Source organism: Salvelinus alpinus, chromosome 21 (genome assembly GCF_045679555.1).
Source record: "Salvelinus alpinus chromosome 21, SLU_Salpinus.1, whole genome shotgun sequence".
In the NCBI taxonomy this organism is placed as follows: domain Eukaryota; kingdom Metazoa; phylum Chordata; class Actinopteri; order Salmoniformes; family Salmonidae; genus Salvelinus; species Salvelinus alpinus.
Window position 1 is genome coordinate 34,594,450 of NC_092106.1, and position 22,943 is coordinate 34,617,392.

General features: G+C 42.8%; 2 protein-coding genes across 4 annotated transcripts in view; one reads left to right on the forward strand and one right to left on the reverse strand.

Moving 5' to 3' along the window:
* Positions 1 to 323: 323 nt before the first annotated feature.
* LOC139548276 (rho-related GTP-binding protein RhoG-like) lies at positions 324 to 3,736 on the reverse strand. The gene is made up of 2 exons (XM_071357849.1): positions 3,279 to 3,736; positions 324 to 2,166 (listed from the first exon to the last, which is right to left on the reverse strand). Exon 2 carries the CDS (start codon positions 2,138 to 2,140, stop codon positions 1,565 to 1,567), a length of 576 nt encoding a protein of 191 aa, XP_071213950.1. The 5' UTR covers positions 2,141 to 2,166; positions 3,279 to 3,736; the 3' UTR covers positions 324 to 1,564.
* A 1,873-nt stretch (positions 3,737 to 5,609) lies between these two features.
* The window catches only part of LOC139548277 (stromal interaction molecule 1-like), a 39,187-nt gene continuing 21,853 nt past the window's right edge, over positions 5,610 to 22,943 (forward strand). For all 3 annotated transcript variants that reach the window (XM_071357850.1, XM_071357851.1, XM_071357852.1), the window contains exons 1-6: positions 5,610 to 6,175; positions 6,785 to 6,908; positions 13,874 to 14,004; positions 15,738 to 15,852; positions 18,107 to 18,215; positions 18,322 to 18,437. In XM_071357850.1, the coding sequence (XP_071213951.1) occupies positions 6,797 to 6,908; positions 13,874 to 14,004; positions 15,738 to 15,852; positions 18,107 to 18,215; positions 18,322 to 18,437 (583 nt within the window). In that variant the 5' untranslated portion in view covers positions 5,610 to 6,175; positions 6,785 to 6,796. The remainder of the gene's footprint in view (positions 6,176 to 6,784; positions 6,909 to 13,873; positions 14,005 to 15,737; positions 15,853 to 18,106; positions 18,216 to 18,321; positions 18,438 to 22,943) is intronic.

The window sequence follows — 22,943 nt, forward strand, 5'->3', positions numbered from 1 at the left end:
TCAGTCTTCTGTGATGTATATAACGATTAATATAGGATGCTTTATATCTTTATATATCTTTACAACTTTATATCGGACATGGTACAGGTGTCTTCTTTTTTTAAGCCCATAGGTCTATACTTTTGTTTCAAAGTAGATTTGTTTAAGACTACCAAGAAACACTGTGTGATCCTGTTTTCGCCCACTGCAGTAAATTAAATTCCTGATATTATCTTTTTACACGTGCATTATTTAATTACTTTTGTAAAGGCCATACATGTCCAAATTTGACAATTATTCGAACACAGATAAATGAGTGAATGTATCTCCCATCAAGTCTCAGGTTTTGTTTGTCAATTGCTTTATAGGAAGAGGGAAAAATAATGGATATACAAAAGCACGGATTCTGACAGACAAAGTTTGAGCAAGGCCCTTCTCGCCTACCTAACATTGGGTCAGTTTTGAAGCATGCATCTTTAGCCAATGCCTCTGAGATCCCCTTTTTTCTTAATGAAGTCTTGATATCGCAGTGTTTGTTATTGGCAGTACAACAAAAACATATTTCACAATAAAATCAACTCCAATGGTTTACACACATTAAATTAATTGATATTGTTCTATTGGATATGCATCTGTGATAGTATCTCTACTGCCTTTACAATAGCACACAGGGTTTCCTACTGCCTTTACAATAGCACACATGGTTTCCTACTGCCTTTACAATAGCACACAGGGTTTCCTACTGCCTTTACAATAGCACACAGGGTTTCCTAATGCCTTTACAATAGCACACAGCGTTTCCTACTGCCTTTATAATAGCACACAGGGTTTCCTACTGACTTTACAATAGCACACAGCGTTTCCTACTGCCTTTATAATAGCACACAGGGTGTCCTACTGCCTTTATAATAGCACACAGGGTTTCCTACTGCCTTTATAATAGCACACAGGGTGTCCTACTGCCTTTATAATAGCACACAGGGTTTCCTACTGCCTTTACAATAGCACACAGGGTTTCCTACTGCCTTTATAATAGCACACAGGGTTTCCTACTGCCTTTATAATAGCACACAGGGTTTCCTACTGCCTTTATAATAGCACACAGGGTTTCCTACTGCCTTTATAATAGCACACAGGGTTTCCTACTGCCTTTACAATAGCACACAGGGTTTCCTACTGCCTTTACAATAGCACACAGGGTTTCCTACTGCCTTTATAATAGCACACAGGGTTTCCTACTGCCTTTACAATAGCACACAGGGTTTCCTACTGCCTTTATAATAGCACACAGGGTTTCCTACTGCCTTTACAATAGCACACAGGGTTTCCTACTGCCTTTACAATAGCACACAGGGTTTCCTACTGCCTTTATAATAGCACACAGGGTTTCCTACTGCCTTTACAATAGCACACAGGGTTTCCTACTGCCTTTATAATAGCACACAGGGTTTCCTACTGCCTTTACAATAGCACACAGGGTTTCCTACTGCCTTTATAATAGCACACAGGGTTTCCTACTGCCTTTACAATAGCACACAGGGTTTCCTACTGCCTTTATAATAGCACACAGGGTTTCCTACTGCCTTTACAATAGCACACAGGGCTTCTTGGTGGCGACAGGTTGTGGGTTGAGAAAGGCTCGCACACCCTCAGCAAACACTTCTTTGATTCCATCTTGGTTGAGGGCAGAGCATTCGAGGTACTTGATGGCTTGGATCTGCCTGGCCAGGGCGGTGCCCTGCTGTTGGGTGATGGTCGTCTGGTTCTGATCCTTAAGCTTCTTCAACACCTCTGGGTCATTACGCAGGTCCTTCTTGGTGCCCACCAGCAGAATGGGCGTATTGGGACAGTGGTGGGTGACCTCTGGGTGCCACTTGTGCTTGATGTTCTCAAAGGAGGGGGGGCTGGCAACAGAGAAGCAGATGACAAACACGTTGGTCTGGGGGTAGGAGAGGGTGCGCAGGCGGTCGTACTCCTCCTGGCCTGCTGTGTCCCACAGGTTGAGGCTAATAGTCCTGCTGTCCACAGTCACCTGGGCGCTGTAGTTGTCAAACACAGTGGGGATGTACTCCTTGGGGAAGGCGTTGGTGGTGTAGGAGATAAGGAGGCAGGTCTTCCCCACTGCACCGTCTCCTACCACCACACACTTGATGCTCTGCATTCTGGCCCCTTCACTGTCTCAGACACCTGGACATGAGAAACACAGGGAGAAATGCACTTTATGCTACAATTTTCAGATGCACTTTACACCAAAAGAGACACTGGCTAGGGCCCAACAAATGTAAACTGTTGAAAAGTAAGGTTTGTGGTTTAAATTGCTCTGACACTTTATCAGATATGAACATCACTTTCACACCCTAGATATCACAATACAGTTTGACACTTTCTATTCATATCCGTCTTTGTTGATCTATTATCTTTCATTTCGACTTGAAAATAATGTTTATCTGTGGGCCTACTTAATTTATAGTTACAGTACAGAAGGCGTATGTTCCCCATGAATTCAAGTGAGAAAACCGAAACTACAAAATATGGGTGGAGACTGGATAGTATGAAATAGAGGCAGTAATTGTAATTCATTGTGAGAGAGGAGAGCTGGACTCTTCCCACTACTCTCTGAGAATGTTGGAGAAAATGTGAATATAGCTCAACCCAGCCTACAGGGACCTGAGACTGGGAGCACTGAAATGTACTGCTCTGCACACTGACTGGGGATACTATATCAAATCCAATAAACCTTTGTATTCATCACCACTGCCACATACCATTGGCCTATCCACTGAATATCTATGATAGGTGCATTTCACAGTGTAGGCCATCAACAAGGCCATAGCGTTCTGATCACATATTCTTCTAATATAATTCACCTAGATTATTAGGCTACAATTAAGAAAAGCGCTATGCGTAAATAGGGCATAATAGTACCCCTGAAATTAGAAAATATTTCAACATGAATTACAGTGAATGTTCTTCACCACCACCATCATCATCATTTCATAGAAAAAGAGCCAAATATAATCACTAGAGACACTTATAACTTTGAGCGGGCTAAATGAAACACAAAATAACTGTCACAAATAAGTATTACAATAGTGGATTTTAACATTGCTTGCCTATGGTAGGCCTATAGTGTTTTGATATAGAATAGCGCATTCCCGAAATTATAACAGCAGTAGGCTACCTCACTTTATGTTGCGTCACTCAAGTGCTTCCGTAAGATTGTGTTCTGAGCCTACATATCTATTATACAGTAGTAGCACATAAAACACATGCAAAGGTTAAAACCAAGTCAGACTCACCAAACATACTATCTTCAGTGGCAGGGTTTGTATGAACATATAGCCTACAATCTGTCCGAGAGCGTCAAAGCAGTCAAGCAAAGTGTTGCTGTAGTGGAGGAAGTGTGAGTGTTCGCTGAAGAGGAAGCCGCTAGAGCAATAATAGCACTGTGAGGAAGTTTGTCTTCTCACCATGACAGCCTGAGCTATTGTTTTAAATAAACGTTGCTGGTAGAATATTAAACAGGATTTTTACATACAAATGTTACCCAATGAATTACCTTATTTGACATTCAAATGTACAGAATAGGAATAACCACATAGTCGTTAGAGGCCCATTTCAGTCAAAATGAGTTTTTCTTGTGTTTTTTATCATCTTGTACAACAGCTGATGAAACTAACACTGCAAACGTGTGATTTTTTTAAAAATTAGTGTTATTCCTGATATAGTTCCTGGTTGAAAATACAATCTACACAGGACCTTCTAATCAGCATGTTTGCATGGGTGGGGATTTCTAATTGCCTGGTGACATCACCAGTCTGTAAATTGGTTAATAGACAAATAACAGAGAGTTTCTGAACCTCTCTGCCAATAACAGCTAGTTTTCAGTTTTCAGACCACTCCCAGATTGTCCTAGCAAAATTCTTGCTTGATAATTTTTTGTTGTTGCTAAAAAGCTTCTTTTTTTTTTTTTTTAAGGTAAACTATTACAGTAAGGTGCTTAATTGTTACCCAGAAATTATTTTATATTGATATACATATGGTTGCATTGGGCCTTTAAACTGAGAATTCGAGGACGTATCATTAGCTTATGATATATTATCAGATCAAGGTGTATCATACACCTTTATTATAAAAAGTTGGGATTTAGCATGATAAGGCCTACTGGCTGTCCCAGTTAGGCTCAGATTTGTTCTGATGGGGGTATTAAGACCATCAGAAGATGTACCCCCCCCCCCTTCTGATGGTATGCCTCCCCATAAAATCATGTCTCCCCTCCTGTTTTACTGTTTTCCTGTTAGCGTTGTGTAGCCCACAGCCTCAAGGTGGCATGCTTGAGCTTAGTTGTGTGGAACTGATGAGTCGATGAGCTCCACCGTTCGTATGTTGTAATAGCCTACATCCACACACCTTTAGGTGGAGGTATAATGTCAGAATCAGATTGAAGAAGTGGACAGCATAGACTGCAGTCTTCCAGCTATCGTTAAAACTACCTTCCGGTAGTCGTGACGTTGGATCCAATGCGCTGCTCATCATGATTGCTTTAACCATAGACTTATATTGACATCGCATCATTGTATCTGTTCTTTTATGGCGTATTTGGGAGCACAGGCACCGCCATTGAGGCCATATCCATTTTGAAGTAGTAAATGTTATTATTTTACAACTTCTATGAGTTGGCAAACAAACTGAAAGGGTGCACACTGCCATCTATAGTGTTTTGTTTGAACAAGTATAAGGCCAAGGTTGGCGATATACTGCCACCTGCAGATATGGTTTCCTCACAAGTATAATTAACTGGCTGATCCCTCCTGGTGACCTGGATGGAATAATGGGATCCTTCCTGAAATCATACGAAAGTCCCACCCAGTTGACTACTTCAAAATATTGAAAGTCCTGGTGCTGCACATGCTAAAACTAAGTTTTGGGCACTAGAGTTCTCTATCTATCTCTATGCCTCAAACACATCCGAACTAATATGTGTTTGAAGCCAGCATGAGCAACAGCTAGCAACATAAGGCCTAGGCGATTTCCTGAAAAAAAAAAAAAATTACGTGTTGATATTGGTACAAATGTAGGATACTATGGTCGAAATACATTTCTTATATATTTATAAATATATATAAATGTATATAATATATATAAATATATATAAATGTGTATATATATACACACACAGTACTTAAGTAAAAATACTTTAAAGGTCTACTTAAACGTTTTCTCTGCTACCGCACGGCAAGCGGGACTGGAGTGCCAAGTCTAGGACCAAAAGGCTCCTCAACAGCTTCTACCCCCAAGCCATTAGACTGCTGAACAATTAATAAAAATCGCCACCGGACAATTTACATTGACACCGCTTTTACCTTGAGTAATTTTCTATAAAGTAAAAAAAAACTTCTACTCAATTATAACAATTAGGTACTTTTCCACAACAATGCATATATATATGTGCATGTGTGCTATGATGTGCTATGATATATATATATATAAATATATTCAAATATATAAATATATGTATATTTTTTAAATTGTATCTTCATAATTCGTTTACACCATTTACAGGGTGGTACTCTTATTTTGAAGGATTACTAAAAGCACGTGACAGGAAGTGATTCACTAAAATTGCTTGATTCACAGGTGAAGCAACCCAGTCCAGAGAATTGAACGAGTCAGCTCCAAAGCCAGCTTTTTTGAGTGTGGGGGGGAAACCAGCTGTAGCAGACATGTAGTTAGTGGATGACAATCGCTCTGTGTTTGAATCAATCATAAGTACTTTTTTCCTTACTCGAGTGTATTTTATCCAGTAAATTGACGTAAGAGGACGGGTTGGCTCGCGGTCTGTCATTGTGTATAGCTCGTGTGCTATGATTAGCTGCTGACAATGATCTGAAGCCTGCGTTGGTGCGTTGGTTAGCTAGCTGAAGACGCGGCCCGAACCATTACGTTACTAAGTTATCTTTATCTTAGTGTCTGTGTTAGTCGACCACCTCGGCCCTTGCCTTGGATTGCCATTAGCGGGCTAAACAGAGCGGAAAATCATTTGTCATATGCAGCTAGCCAGCTAATTTAGCTCTTTATCCATGGAGTACAGAGGAGTTTCTCTTTGCAGTTTGGACCTACGATTGATGACGTGCCTTTGATTCTACTGTAACCACGAGAGTTGTAAAAAGAGCATCAAATGCACAAGTCTTGAAAGGTAAATAACTACAATTGAATGCCTTCCTATAAAATCATGGAACAACTGACCCGATTATGATCGCTATTCAGGCCTGGCTGTCAAACTCACTTATGTTTTGATAAGGTTGGTTAGCCAGCCATTTTTTATTGTCAATTAGCTGTTAACGCGTTAGCTATGATTGCTTGTGATCCATATCCAGCTAATATTGTCTTGTAATGATTTTATTGAAATAGCTAAACATGTTAATTGTTTGCTAGTAGTATTATGGTCATGATAATGTTTAGCATGAGTCAACCACTGATTTTGTTACGGGCTGTAGGCAGGTAGAGCCTGTACTATGTGACTTCTAAACTGAGTAACTAGCCAAGTTAGATGTCCCAGATATGGGCTACCAACCCGCCTTGTCCGATGATAGTTTGCTTTTAAAGTTTCCGATGTGATCTCATTTGACACTTTTTAGCTAGTTCTTTTAGATTGTAATAATAATTTAAGTCATTGGTTTGTAATTGGTGTCATTGGTTTGAAATCTTGAGTTGTCATAGTTAAATCACTAGGCTAGTACAGTATCTAACGTTATACATTCATGTGAGATGTCACTAAAACATTTATTCTCCACCCTCTTCCTAGCAAACCTCCATTATGGATTTCAGCAAATCGTTGACCTTGTGGATTGTATGCTTATGCCTCCTGAGCGAAAGTTGGATGGTCCAAGCCATCTCAGACCACCATCATATTGATAGTGGTGTGTCAGGTATGTAAATATCATTGAGAAATGTCCAAACATTATGGCTCGCCTGCAAGTGTGTATTCATACAATACTCCATACACAAAGTGATCAAAATTGGTCACTTGTAAACATTTGTTGCATTATCAGTGCACTAGAATCTCCAGTACCAGTTTTGTATTTAGAAATTGTGCCAGCTCTAAATGCAGCCATGCTGAGAATAGTTAGGGTATGCATTCTCCATTAAGCTCTGTCCTCGGGTGATCATGGCACACAGTCAAGTCAGGGAGTCGTGCATCTTGGTAGTGTTTTTTTCTTTTCTTGTCGATTTGACAAGTCAGTCAAAATGTATTTTACTCATTGTCACTAGTTTTGCCACAGCATTCAATATAATTCCAAAACGGAATGTGTGAAACTATTGTTATAAGTTATTTTAACTAAACAATGTGACACTGAAGATGTTTGGGACTTAGCAAAATGTAAGGAACATCATATAGGTGTCTAAGCCTCATGTCGGCTACAGTAGTACCCTAGACCTAGCCTATTCATTGTTCGTTTTAGACCAAACCAGTCTCCTCTTGTTCCATTTTGGGTGGGTATGTATACTAAAGTCATATCATATTTATACAGCTGTGGGTGAATTGGGTGCCTGCCCATAATTTTATCAACACTGTTTACACAGGGCTCCTATGATTGCACATGAACAGTGTTGATGTTGAACTTGTGGCATTTGTAATGTATCATGTAGTGCCATGCTTCCTGTCCAAGGGGCCCTTAACTATTGTAAGCCTATTCCTAAAAAATGGAGACATTTAGAAATGAATAACAATAGCTTTGAAGACTACTCTCGGCCATGACTTTTGAAAGTTAGCCTATTCTATACCACTTACAGTAATTGTGCCTCTACTTGAGAGGTTTTTTGATTTGACGTCATGCAATGAGGCCAGACTGTGTAAAGGCTTCAGCTGAATTGGACAGGCCCAGTCATGGAGTGATACATGTTGGCTGTCACAGTCACCCATCTCCAATAAAGATTGCATTTGTGGTAAAACAATTGAAGACTGTTGTAGTGGTCTGTTGGACCTGTTGGTGGTGAGACATTCAGTGAATGTGGCCTAGCTACCCACATAGATAATGTATAGGTTGTCTGTGCTCAGAAACAGTTTAACTAGCTTGTGGCATTTGTGTGATGAAGAGACTCGGGCCTGGAGAGGGTTGACTACTACAGACTACTGCCAGCTACAGTAAGCCTGGTTGGGCATCCTGGAGTCAGGATGGAAACAGTCATTACACCGGTGGAGTGGTGCAGAGGGCAAGTGTGTGTTCAGTCTTCTACAAGCGAATACACAGAGGGTTAGATAACTTAAACCTCTTTGAAAAGGTAGTCTCGTATGTAAATATTTAATATCCATCTTGTTTGCAAACCAAATGAGGAAGAGGGTGTGTGAGAGCTGCAGGTGATAAACGTCATTATTTTTTCAATATGGCCGTGTTTGCTGAAGTACTGGGCTGCAGTTCTGGAATGTAGACACTCTGGTATTTTCAAATGCACAGAAAACAGCCCAAAAAGTTACTTTTTCAACCAGCACCACCACACCCTTGGGTTTTAGACTTAACCTTTTATCTAGTAGGCTAGCTGTATTCAGCACACTGACTTGCGTGGGTTGATTTGGAGCCCCCAGCAGGATTTATGCTGTTAGATTGTTGAATTAACGAACAGGTTGACCTGAAAAGAGTTTGTTATTTGGTTATCTGGAGCCATATTAGCCAGGAGGCTTTCATTTAGAGCTGCATTGTTATTGTCTAAGTAGTAGGCCTATTAGCTTCGGTTACTCTGTTTGCTAAAGGCTGTACGCTGGCACAAGATTGCTCAGATAGGCTACTCATTGCACCTGAAATGGGGACCAATAGGGGTGTGACTTTAGAGTCAAGCTGCCACGATGTTTGAGATTCACTGCCTTCCATTGCAGCTGTAGAGCCTAGTTATGGCAGAGGAAATACTGTTTTTGATCAGAAATGCTCCACCCCACTTTCTGCTGCAGTGCAGTGGCACATTTATGTGGCATATGCTGCTGCCTGTATGTGTTGAATAGAAGGCTTTACAGTCAAAGAATGTTAACATGTCTTAACAAGCAGCTATGGGCAACCTGACAGCATGGCAGTTGATGGATTAGCAGCTTGTTGTAGCATACTTACACTTTTATTCATTTCTTTATTTTCTTGTTGGAGTTCCCAGTAGAGTGGGAGGGTGTGTAACCAAGTTGGCCGTTCCCTCCTGCACATAAAGGCTTCTTGAAGTCAGGAACAGTTTTACTCCAAAATTGAGCATTTATTTGAAAAATAGATTGTATACATCTATGGTTAAAATCAGGATTTGAGCTAAAACAAGGATGAAAAGGTAAGAGCAAAACATGTTCTCTATTCTTGCTTTCAACTACTCTCACTACCTCTCATAACCACATATACCTGTATTCAATTATCTTATTAGCCTATCCTGACTCAACACATTCCTCACATAATTACACACAACTGTAGCAGAATATACGTCTGACTGGCAGGATATGAAAAATGACTGCAAAACTGGGCGCTTTAACAAATGAACATGAACAGTCACACACACAATGGGGAATGTATGAGTCTTTAGGTGAGGATGTGTCAGCTGTGGTGGTGTTTGTTGATATGCCTGGCTATTATAGAATTGATTCCACAATGGCCACCTGTCGTAGCCTCTGTGGCTGGCTTGCTCTAGATCTTGACCGGTCGGGTATAGTGACTTTTGTGGATCCAAACAAGTTTAACAATTGACCCCTTTTCTGTAGTTGCCTACAGCTAGGCTGCTTGATAGAGTGCAATTCCACAGCTTTACTTTTCTGGCTTTGTTGCCATTTTCTTTTCAGCCCTTGCTGCCTTAATTAAGTCTTTGTCATAAATAAATCTGCAGCAGTATTCCATGCCAGAGAAGCTCCTGCCTGCCTTGTGCTGTGCTATGCTGATTCATGCCTATACGTTGCACTCTGCATGGGCCAATCGGGGTAGGTCTTGCCTAGTATTGTAATACTACGAGTTGCCTTGTGCAGCAAATGGGAGAGCAAGCTGGAAATAAACACACACATGTACACTTGTTGTGTGCTTCCTCATGATAGATTGCACCACACAGGAATAAACCTGATATCACGTTTCTTAGTGTGATAACTGAAGACATTGTACTAATCTAGGCCATGCCCTATTTCATTTCTGTTTTGGGCTGGTTTCTGGGCAGGATAACCCACAGTCATACAAGCAGCAATGTTTTGCAGACTTAGCTTTGATCTAAGGTTTTTCCCATTTAGGGACTATGCTATGACTTCTTTCAGCCATTTTGCCTGCTTTTAAATAGTTTTTATCCTGCTGTTTCATCATGTAGACTACATTGCAAAGACATAGAAGGTACATTCTTTTGACCTGAGATTGTGAACTTGAAACTTAGAACATTGAAGCTTTCTGAAATGACACTTGGCTACACTGAAAATCTCTGTGGCTTAGAGGCAGCCTTGGTCATGCTCCTGCACACAGCCCAGAATGTCTGCAGACAGCAGCTCAGGCCAAACAAGGCTTTCCTGTGACTTGAAGCAAGGCCTTATCTGTGATCTGCTGAGGGTTTTTAATCCCCCAGGAGAAGGGGGAAGACTGCAGGCCAGGCAGGCTTAGATGCAACACAACAATTTCATAACCATGAATCCACCCAGAGATACTCTCAGCATGCAACATCATTTTATACAACTTTTAAACAACTGAGTTGTTTTTGGTAACATGGTTTATGTGTTATGCTCTACAAGTTGTTTTTGGTAACATGGTTTATGTGTTATGCTCTACAAGTTGTTTTTGGTAACATGGTTTATGTGTTATGCTCTACAAGTTGTTTTTGGTAACATGGTTTATGTGTTATGCTCTACAAGTTGTTTTTGGTAACAGGGTTTACGTGTTATGCTCTACAAGTTGTTTTTGGTAACATGGTTTATGTGTTATGCTCTACAAGTTGTTTTTGGTAACAGGGTTTACGTGTTATGCTCTACAAGTTGTTTTTGGTAACAGGGTTGACGTGTTATGCTCTACAAGTTGTTTTTGGTAACAGGGTTTACGTGTTATGCTCTACAAGTTGTTTTTGGTAACAGGGTTGACGTGTTATGCTCTACAAGTTGTTTTTGGTAACAGGGTTGACGTGTTATGCTCTACAAGTTGTTTTTGGTAACAGGGTTGACGTGTTATGCTCTACAAGTTGTTTTTGGTAACAGGGTTGACGTGTTATGCTCTACAAGTTGTTTTTGGTAACAGGGTTGACGTGTTATGCTCTACAAGTTGTTTTTGGTAACAGGGTTTACGTGTTATGCTCTACAAGTTGTTTTTGGTAACAGGGTTGACGTGTTATGCTCTACAAGTTGTTTTTGGTAACAGGGTTGACGTGTTATGCTCTACAAGTTGTTTTTGGTAACAGGGTTGACGTGTTATGCTCTACAAGTTGTTTTTGGTAACAGGGTTGACGTGTTATGCTCTACAAGTTGTTTTTGGTAACAGGGTTGACGTGTTATGCTCTACAAGTTGTTTTTGGTAACAGGGTTGACGTGTTATGCTCTACAAGTTGTTTTTGGTAACAGGGTTGACGTGTTATGCTCTACAAGTTGTTTTTGGTAACAGGGTTGACGTGTTATGCTCTACAAGTTGTTTTTGGTAACAGGGTTGACGTGTTATGCTCTACAAGTTGTTTTTGGTAACAGGGTTGACGTGTTATGCTCTACAAGTTGTTTTTGGTAACAGGGTTGACGTGTTATGCTCTACAAGTTGTTTTTGGTAACAGGGTTGACGTGTTATGCTCTACAAGTTGTTTTTGGTAACAGGGTTGACGTGTTATGCTCTACAAGTTGTTTTTGGTAACAGGGTTGACGTGTTATGCTCTACAAGTTGTTTTTGGTAACAGGGTTGACGTGTTATGCTCTACAAGTTGTTTTTGGTAACAGGGTTGACGTGTTATGCTCTACAAGTTGTTTTTGGTAACAGGGTTGACGTGTTATGCTCTACAAGTTGTTTTTGGTAACAGGGTTGACGTGTTATGCTCTACAAGTTGTTTTTGGTAACAGGGTTGACGTGTTATGCTCTACAAGTTGTTTTTGGTAACAGGGTTGACGTGTTATGCTCTACAAGTTGTTTTTGGTAACAGGGTTGACGTGTTATGCTCTACAAGTTGTTTTTGGTAACAGGGTTGACGTGTTATGCTCTACAAGTTGTTTTTGGTAACAGGGTTGACGTGTTATGCTCTACAAGTTGTTTTTGGTAACAGGGTTGACGTGTTATGCTCTACAAGTTGTTTTTGGTAACAGGGTTGACGTGTTATGCTCTACAAGTTGTTTTTGGTAACAGGGTTGACGTGTTATGCTCTACAAGTTGTTTTTGGTAACTGGGTTGACGTGTTATGCTCTACAAGTTGTTTTTGGTAACTGGGTTGACGTGTTATGCTCTACAAGTTGTTTTTGGTAACTGGGTTGACGTGTTATGCTCTACAAGTTGTTTTTGGTAACAGGGTTGACGTGTTATGCTCTACAAGTTGTTTTTCCACCATAAAATGGAGAAAGAGTAGAACCAACACAAATAACACTGTTATTTGTCTATTAGATGTTCAATGTTTCTTTATAAAAATTATTTAAAAAGGAATAGGCCTTTACCATATTAAAACAAGAGTTCAGTTCAAGTAACAGGGTTGACCTTTTAATGAGGGACGGACTTAATCACTATTCACATGACAAAGTTATTTCTGAAGATTATTATTTATCAAAGCAAGAACATAACTTGGGCTTTACAATGAGGGTTAAAACTTGAAGAAATGTTGGGGTTAAGTTCGTAATTTTTTTTCTAGTAGTCGGAAAAACATGACGAGGGACATTTTACGCTTTCACAAGTCATGTATAGAATCACATTTTTATCGAATTTTTCCATGTGCTCTATATTAAAGGACACTTAGTTTAATGGGCCTACTAGTAGGCTATGCAAAGGAAAATGACGTCAGCCTAGTAATGAATCATGATTTGTATGTTTTGCCCTCATAGTTCCCTCTTGTCATTGACTTTTCCCTCACTAGAACTCTACTTCCCTACACACGTGTTGCACTGGGATTGATGACATATCAGCACCCATGTCACATTGAGTGTAGGCAACACTCTGCTTACACTGTTGAAAAGAAAGCAAACTCCTACCCTCCCCACCATTCTCCAATGTAACCATACAGCTGGACACAGCCTGGTTATAAATAGCCTCTTGCTAGGTTTAGTTAACGCTCAGCTAAATTTAGCATCCCTATGCTTTTCTGCTGTGAGCAGCAAAGCTCCCAGGTTACTATGGGGATTTGAACAAATGGCTCGGGATGGTTTCAAGGTGGACAGAGTTTTGGCTGTTGGCCTACCCATAAGCTGCGGTGTGTTACAGGTCGATAGCCACTAGTCCTACTGTATGATGTAGGGATGGGCTCTATCCAGATGTTTATATCTTCAAACCATTCCTGTACCATACCGGGGAAACGATATTACCGGCAGCACACATGGGGCACTGCTTATTTCCCCCCCAAAATAACTATGTATTTTTGTTTTGACACACAAAACGACTTTAGGCAGCAGGGATCTTGATCCAGGATGGGTTGATTGTCTCTGCTGTAACCAAGAAGCTTGATTTGGACGCTAGGGCTTAGCTAGCAAGTTAGCAAACCAAATGCATAGCTGGAGCCCTGAGTTGGAGATGATTTATTTGGCACATCTTGGATAGTTAACTTAGTTATAAGCAGTGGTGTAGCTTTAGGGCACCCCAAACTGTCATACCATCAGTTTTTCAAAATACCCTGTTATACAGTTTACCGCCCAAGCCTAGTATGATGGAGAACATATCAGGTGTTGTTGGGAGCCCTGTACAACTGCTATCACTTCAAACTTCAGTACGAGCTCTGACTCAGGTTGAACTTGTCTTTTCTCCCTCAGAACTCTGTCGCATCGACGAGCCTCGGTGCCACGATGAGAATACCATCCTCAGTTTCGAGGCGATCCGCAGTATCCACAAGCAAATGGATGATGATGCTAATGGAAATGTGGACGTGTCAGAGACGGACGGGGTGAGTAACTCTAATCCCCTGTCATCCACCAGCAGGGACTCCTTCCCAAGATGGCCAGAGATAATGAGATTAGTTAATGGCTGCCTGGTAATGGCCTTTATTTTGCTATTGAAGTAAGTGGTGGATTTGTCCACTTCCTGGCCAGGCATTGGGCTCCCAAGAGGCGCAGCGGTCTAAGGCACTGCATCTCAGCGCTAGAGGTGTCACTACAGACACCCTGGTTCGAATCCAGGCTGTGTCACAACTGGCCGTGATTGGGAGTCCCATAGGGTGGTGCACAATTGGCCCAGCGCTGTCCAGGTTTGGCCGGTGTAGGCCGTCATTGTAAATAAGAATATGTTCTTAACTGACTTGCTAGTTAAATAAAGGTTGAACAAAAAAACATTGAAAAGAATGTCTGCAGTCAGAGGTCAGGGCTGCTAAAATGACACCGATGTGGCCTGCCCTCTACCGTCCCCGTAGCAGGCTTCTCTCTTGCACTGCATCCAGTAGTAGGGCAGGCTGGGAGAGGAGAGGCCTGTACGGCAGCCGGAGGTTTCTTCCTCTGCAGGGGCTGAGCAGTTTTAGAGAAGGAGACACTGGCTCTGGTTGATGATCCTAAAAGCAGCCAGCCTGTGAATTAAGCACATATCTCTGGTACCAGTCCTGGCTCAGAGCCAACACTGAGGAAGGCTGAACAAAACATGTGGAGCGTTCGGACCAAAGCAGCTCTGATGCCTGGGCACTTCTTAAAGAAATAATAGTTTTTTTTGATCATGTTTTGGAATTTTATTAGGATCTCTATTAGCTGTTGCGAAAGCAGCAGTTGCTCTTCCTTGGGTCCACACGAAACATGACATAATACAGAACATTAATAGACAAGAACAGCTCAAGGACAGAACTACATTTAAAACAAGATAAGATAATTGTAACATGACACAACTAAAAAACACATGTTGAACACACCATACTAGGATTTTTAAAACATCAGCTCTTTGGCTATTTTGTCAAAGAAATGGTATGATAACAGCATGGGGGCTGGCTAGAAATGGATGAAACATAATGTCAGCTAAGCCCTGTCGCTGCACTGCTATGCTGTTGCTCAAGAGAACTGGAGACACTCAATGTGTCCGGTATTACTTACAGTAGGCTCATTAGATTGGAATATTGGTCGAGTGTTTAGAGTAGAAAGAGGAACACCTGATTTCCTGTTTTGTGTTCCTCATCATCAAATGATGTGTCCACATCTGTTAGCAATGGAGTTATAGGTTTGTACTTTACATCACAGGTTTTCAGGCCAGTAAAGCTTCAGTGGAAAATGACACATGTGCATGCTCAAACCTATAGATCTTTATTGACATTCACCTATTAAGACAATGTCTCGATCTTAATTGACATTCAGTCATAAAAGACCAAGTGTTTTCTAGCCCCTTCTCACAGTGTGAGTAAATAATGGGGTTCCTGGCTGTTCCCCACAGCCTCCTCTACTGCTTGTCATGAACACTGTGATAATGTTACAAGGCCGGATGCACACTGCAGGCACAGGGACGCACAAGGCTTGCTTCTCTGTTGGTTATTCTCTGAGCAAGCTAACACTTTGCAGTCTCCTAAGTCTACCTCAGCCTGGATGAAACGGTTTGATCCCTCTGCTCTGACATCATCCTATAAGTGACAGGCCACATAATCCTTCTGGCTGATTTGATTGACACCTCTCTTCCCTTCTCTCCCCCCTATGTGACCTCGGTGACCTCCAGTTCCTAAGGGAGGACCTGAACTACCACGATCCCAAAGCCAAGCACAACAGTTTCCACGGAGACGACCAGTTCATCAGTGTGGAAGACCTGTGGAATACCTGGAAGGGTTCTGAAGGTGCTGGAACTAACACCGTAGTGTTGCTGCAGCTCCCCACTCTCTCTGCTCTTTTCAGACTAGCAGCACAAACAAGCCTCCCCTCCAGGCACGCTGCCCCACTCAGTGCATCTGTTTGCATATAAGAGAGTCTCAGACGATGAATCTCATTCGGTACAGTGTGTTCTCTTCCCAGAGCTCTGCTGGTCCAGCCCACCTTGTGTGATGTCTCACTGCTGACTGATACCGTGTTAGCTACACTCCCTGTGCTTTGTCTGTTTTACAGTACTGCATTGTATTTACGCTTTTATCTTCAGTAATTAGATTGAATGCTTGATGTTTTGTGTGGTGACTGTAGGTAAGGGAGAGTTTTTGCTGCCCAACCATCCCAGCTACAGCAGTCAAACTTATTAGCTGGTATGTCAGCATTGTCAAGTAAAGTGCAGACCACTTAGCAGCTCAAGCATCCTGGCAGAGGGTGATCAGTGGCCCTGTCATCATAACATATACACACACAGATAGCAACCATCCACACTGACGTACCACCTACGCCTCCTTGTTCTGCTGGCAGTACTCTGTCCCGTTTATCATATACCGTTCATGGCTTTTCACATCTACCTCTCTTTTCTCTTCTCTTTGTCCCTCACCTCTTCTTCCTCCCGCTCTCTTCATCTCCTTCTCTCTCATTCAACCCTTCCCTCTCCCTACCTTGCTGCTCTTTCCCCTGTTTCTCCAAATCTCTTTCACCCCCCCCCAACCCCCTTTCTGGTTGTCTCAGTCTCTCTGCATTGCAGCTTCCTGTCAGGGGGCTCAGAGCGGAGGTTGGGAGCCAGGAAATTGTCTGTGCTCAGGCCAGCAGCATGCAGCAGCACATTCATCCAGCTAGCTAGCTAGGCAGCAACACATTAACCCACCCACCCAGCTAGCTAGCCAGGCAGCAGCACATTCATCCACCCAGCTAGCTAGCCAGGCAGCAGCACATTCATCCACCCAGCTAGCTAGCCAGGCAGCAGCACATTAACCCACCCAGCTAGCTAGCCAGGCAGCAGCACATTAACCCACCCAGCTAGCTAGCCAGGCAGCAGCACATTAACCCACCCAGCTAGCTAGCCAGGCAGCAGCACATTAACCCAGCTAGCTAGCCAGGCAGCAGCACATTAACCCACCCAGCTAGCTAGCCAGGCAGCAGCACATTAACCCACCCAGCTAGCTAGCCAGGCAGCAGCACATTAACCCACCCAGCTAGCTAGCCAGGTATCAGCACATTAACCCACCCAGCTAGCTAGCTAGGCAGCAACACATTAACCCACCCAGATAACTAGCCAGGCAACATCACATTAACCCAGCTAGCTAGCCAGACAGCAGCACATTAACCCACCCAGCTAGCTAGCCAGACAGCAGCACATTAACCCACCCAGCTAGCTAGCCAGGCAGCAGCACATTAACCCACCCAGCTAGCTAGCCAGGCAGCAGCACATTAACCCACCCAGCTAGCTAGCCAGGTATCAGCACATTAACCCACCCAGCTAGCTAGCCAGACAGCAGCACATTAACCCACCCAGCTAGCTAGCCAGGCAGCAGCACATTAACCCAGCTAGCTAGCCAGGCAGCAGCACATTAACCCACCTAGCTAGCTAGCCAGGCAGCAGCACATTAACCCAACCAGCTAGCTAGCCAGGCAGCAGCACATTAACCCAACCAGCTAGCTAGCCAGGCAGCAGCACATTAACCCACCCAGCTAGCTAGCCAGGCAGCAGCACATTAACCCACCCAGCTAGCTAGCTAGGCAGCAACACATTAACCCACCCAGCTAGCTAGCTAGGCAGCAACACATTAACCCACCCAGCTAGCTAGGCAGCAACACATTAACCCACCCAGCTAGCTAGCTAGGCAGCAACACATTAACCCAGCTAGCTAGCTAGGCAGCAACACATTAACCCACCCAGCAGCACATTAACCCACCCAGCTGACTAGGCAGCCTGTGCCCACACCACACTGCTGCTGACTCCCTGCCAGTCCTGTTTCCCTTACTCTGTCTTTTATTAAGAGATGTCTAACGTGTGTAGCTACATTTAACAGTGTGTTATGATAGAGGATACCTGTAAGGGATTTTGGATACACTCCTAAGATATAAAGCAGAATCACAGATGTTCTCTGTGTGTGGGTCGGCGTTGGCTCAAAGTTGGCGTACAACCAGTGATGGGGATTACTGAAACGTCTCATCTGAAACGGTCAGAGAGAGAGAGAGAGGTAATATCATGTTTTTGTATTGCAGTGTGCAACTGGACAGTGGACGATGTGGAGAATTGGCTCATCTACGTGGAGCTGCCGCAGTATGTGGACGCCTTCCGCAAGATGCACTTCAACGGCACTGTCATGCCCAGGTAAATGAACCTATAGCATCCTTCATACTAACCCTCCTGGTCTTGCGCTCTTCCTCAATGTTCCTGTGACTGCACTGGAAAATCTCAATCTGTCTGTTCCCTTCAGGCTGGCTGTGAAGAACGTCACTCTGACTGTGTCCATTCTGAAGATGCTGGATCGAAGCCATGTTCAGAAGCTGCAGCTCAAGGCCTTGGACACTGTGCTGTTCGGCGCCCCACTCAGTAAGTGGATTATAATTTTTTTACAATTACATGACCTGTTAGTGTGTTTATCTTTCACCCAGACCGATAAAGGAGAATTTCTGTTGCATTCTGAAGCGACTGTTTGTGACTGTAATTATAAGAGGAAGAACAGTGTCTGCTCTGTTTGTCTCTCCAGCTGGAGACAGTTGGTTTAAACTCCACAACTCCAAACTGTGTTCATTAGTCTCAAGCAGCAGCTTGGCAGTGCTAGAAAATACTAGTTCTTATCAAGTTTCAAGTTTTAGTGTCACATGCACCACAAATACAGTGAAATGCCTTTCTTGCTACTCTAAACCCAACAATGCGGTAATCAATAACAATGTAATACTCAAAATAACAAGGTAGAACAAAAAAACACAAGAAATTATAAAAGCTTATCCCCCTATACGTTTAGCTAGTAATCGTGTAGGACTACCTGCAGGCAGCCTTGTTGCTGCAGCACAGAAAACCGTGAATCAGTATGACTCATTTCAATTCTGCTACAATGTCCTTTGATAAATAACAAACTGTGAGTATCACCGGGGTTACTGTAAGGCCAGAAACCACCATGTTTTCCTGTAAAGGAAGTGAAGCCCTCTTTAGGAAGGCTATAATTTGTGGTGCTCTGTGTGCCGTACCAAAAGCCAGCCTGTTCCAGCCTCAGCAGAGAGAGAGCAGTACTATAGAAGAGGAGGTGAGTTGATGCTCAGGCTGAGCTACTCTGTATTCTAGGCACACCTCTCTGGCGCAATGAGACAAACACACCACACCTCTAGGGCCCTATAAAATCACACCTCTGGCGCACTGAGACAAACACACCAAAACTCTATGAAATCGGTGTTGCGAATGGAATCATGGAATACAGAGATTAAAATGGAATTCAACAATTATTAAATGTACTGAACTGTAGTAGGAAATCAACTAAATGTATTGAACTTATTAGAAAATTCCGACATTTTCCCAAGTTACTCATCAGATATTAACAAAATGAATCAGTGATTTGTATTTTCCTGCAGCGTTTTGAAACAGCACAGGTATGCCCGTTTGTCCGTGACGTGCGCGTGTATGCCTACACATGTAGGAGTTAGCGATGATGCTAATGATAACATTCTAGTAGAGATGGAAAGGCTTTCCCAGAATCCTTCTCAATTAAATGTTAACTACAAAGTAGCCAATGCCTACCTGGCAGAATGATATCATGATTATTTTCATCAATCCAGTGGCCATTTGTTTTGAAAATTCTGCATTCACATGAGCGCTATAGGAACATGGCTAACCAAACAACGACCAAACAACGGTCTCTTGCTGGTGCACACTTGAGTTAACAAGGTGCATGTCCCAACCTGGCCCTAAGTCCTACCAGTTATGGAGTTAAAGGACCTGATAGGAAACAGAACATGTCAGTTGTATTTATGTGGAGCATGATCAGTCATTCCCACAGCAACCCTGGGCCTGGTTAAACAGGAAGAACACAGGACTAGGTTCCTGACAGCTATCTCACAGTTACATATTTCAGCCTGTTGCAGCATGAATCTTTAGTCCCCGGAGGCTCCTGCTGTATCAGTGGTTGGTCATGTAGATACACCCTTTTCCCCCATTGTTTTCCTACTGTAAATGTATGTCATTCTGTTGGTCATACCCTGTCAGTGGGGGCTGGGGCTTGAGAGAAACTACTGATGTAATGTCACCATCATACAAGGGGGTTCATGGGAATTGTACCAGGGAGGGAGAACCTGATGGCTCACATTCTGGGGCTGCACCACAGACAGATTGTGTAGAGTGGAGTGTGGTGGCTCTATAAAATCTTATAATATTCAAATTCCGTTTGTGGTTTTCACTCTCAAAATCACACTTTTCTAAATAGAACATCAAATTGTGATCTTTAAGTGCACAACAATGTCTAAACCACATCAGGAGACCACTTTTCAGGTCTGTGAAAAATCTAAGAAATGTTCATTTTTGGCTGTAGAACAAGAATCCGTGATCAGGTTATGTAAGGAAACCAGAATATTAATGTCGCCTTGGGCTTCCTCTGGCCTTGAAGTTCTGTCTGCTCTGCTCTCCATACTAGAGAACGGGGGGAGAAATAAAGGAGAATTTGGGTTGTTTTATAAGAAGGTTGCAGCAGCATCAGGATAAGGGAGAGTTAAGGGTCTGTGTCTGGAATGTGTCATTGTGTTTGTTTAGGGAAGAGTCTCAGCTGGAGGAAGAGAGGGGGTCGTCTGGACATGACAGCCCCGGGCAGAAAGCCACAGGTCCTGCTGTTGGTGGCACAGACTGTCTGTGCACAGCAGCAGCATTTTAAGACACCTTTCACAATGGGCCCGTCAGAAATGGACACTACTCCTTGTCTTGTCTTAATGGCTAACACATTTACCAAAGGGAACCCATTCCACAGCCCTGTTTACGACTTATTACATGCAGCTGGACTGTTCACCTGAAGAAACCGGTTTGAGCAAAGTCATTCCCAGTCTAATGGTCAGTTAAACATGTCACTTTGGACTTTCTAGGCAACATTCCTGCTAATCAGCGACGTGTTTTCAGAGAAAGAAAAAGCTAATGGAGGAAAAGACCTACATGTACAGTGTCTTTGGAAAGTCTTCAGACCCCTTGACTTTTTCCACATATTGTTACAGTACAGCCTTATTCTAAAATTCATTAAATAAATACAATCCTCAGCAATCTACATACAATACCCTATAATGACAAAGTGAAAACGGGTTTTTATACGTTTTAGCAAATGTATTAAAATGTAAAATCAAATACCAATAAGTATTCAAACCCTTTGCTATGGTACTTGAAATTGAGCTCAGGTGCATCCTGTTTCCATTGATCATCCTTGAAATGTTTCTACAACTTGATTAGAGTCCACCTGTGGTAAATTCAATTGATTGGACATGATTTGGAAAGGCACACACCTTTCCTATATAAGGTCCCACAGTTGACAGTGCACGACAGAGCAAAAACCAAGCGATGAGGTTGAAGGAATTGTCCGTAGAGCTCCGAGACAGCATTGTGTTGAAGCACAGATCTGGGGAAGGGTACCAAAAAATGTCTGCAGCATTGAAGGTCTTTAAGAACACAGTGTTCTCCATCATTCTAAAATGGAAGAAGTTTGGAACCTCCAAGACTCTTCCTAGAGTTGGCTGCCTGGCCAAACTGAGCAATCAGGGGAGGAGGGTGTTGGTCAGGGAGTTGACCAAGAACCCGATGGTCACTCTGACAGAGCTCCGGAGTTCCTCTGTGGAGATGGGAGAACCTTCCAGAAGGACTACCATCTCTGCAGCACTCCACCAATCAGGCCTTTGTGGTAGAGTGGCCAGAAGGAAGCCACTCCTCAGTAAAAGGCTCATGACAGCCCGCTTGGAGTTTGTCGTAAAGCACCTAAAGTCTCTCAGACCACGAGAAACAAGATTCTCTGGTCTGATGAAACCAGGATTGAACTCTTTGACCTTAATTCCAAGCGTCAAGTCTGGAGGAAACCTGGCACCACCCCTACGGTGAAGCATGGTGATGGTAGCATCGTGCTGTGGGGATGTTTTTCAGTGGCAGGGACTGGGAGACTAGCCAGGATTGAGGGAAAGATGAACAGAGCAAAGTACAAAGGGATCCTTGATGATCCTGCTCCAGAGCACTCAGGACCTCCGACAGGGGCAAAGGTTCATCTTCCAACAGGACAACAACTCTAAGTACACAGCCAAGACAACACACGAGTGGCTTCGAGACAAGTCTGAATGTCCTTGAGTGGCCCAGCCAGAGCTCGGACTTGAACCCAATCGAACATCTCTGGAGAGACCTGAAAATAGCTGTGCAGCAAAGGTCCCCATCCAACCTGACAGCTTGAGAAGAAACTCAAAATACAGGTGTTCCAAGCTTGTAGTGTCATACCCAAGAAGACTCGAGGCGAATTTCTGCCAATGGTGCTTCAACAAAGTACTGAGTAAAGGGTCTGAATGCTATTGTAATTTTTAGATACACATACCAAAATGTGGACAAGTCAATGGGTCTGAATACTTTCCGAAGGCACTGTAACTACCAAAATAAAGGAAACACCAACATAGTGTCTTAATAGGGCGTTGGGCCACCAGAACAGCTTCATTGTGCCTTGGTATAGATTCTACAATTGTCTGGAACTCTATTGGAGGGATGCGACAACATTCAAGATATTCCATCATTTGGTGTTGATGGGGGTGGAAAACGCAGTCTCACGTACCGCTCCAGAATCTCCCACTTTAATAATGTTTACATATCTTGCATTACATTTATTTTATTTAACCTTTATTTAACTAGGCAAGTCAGTTCTGAACAATTCTTATTTACAATGACCCACTAGGAACAGTGGGTTAACTCCCTTGTTCAGGGGTAGAACGACAGATTTTTACCTTGTCAGCTCGGGGATTCGATCCACCAACCTTTCGGTTACTGGCCCAACGCTCTAACCACTAGGCTACCTGCCGCCCCATATCACATGTATATACCGTATTTTATACCATCTATTGCACCTTG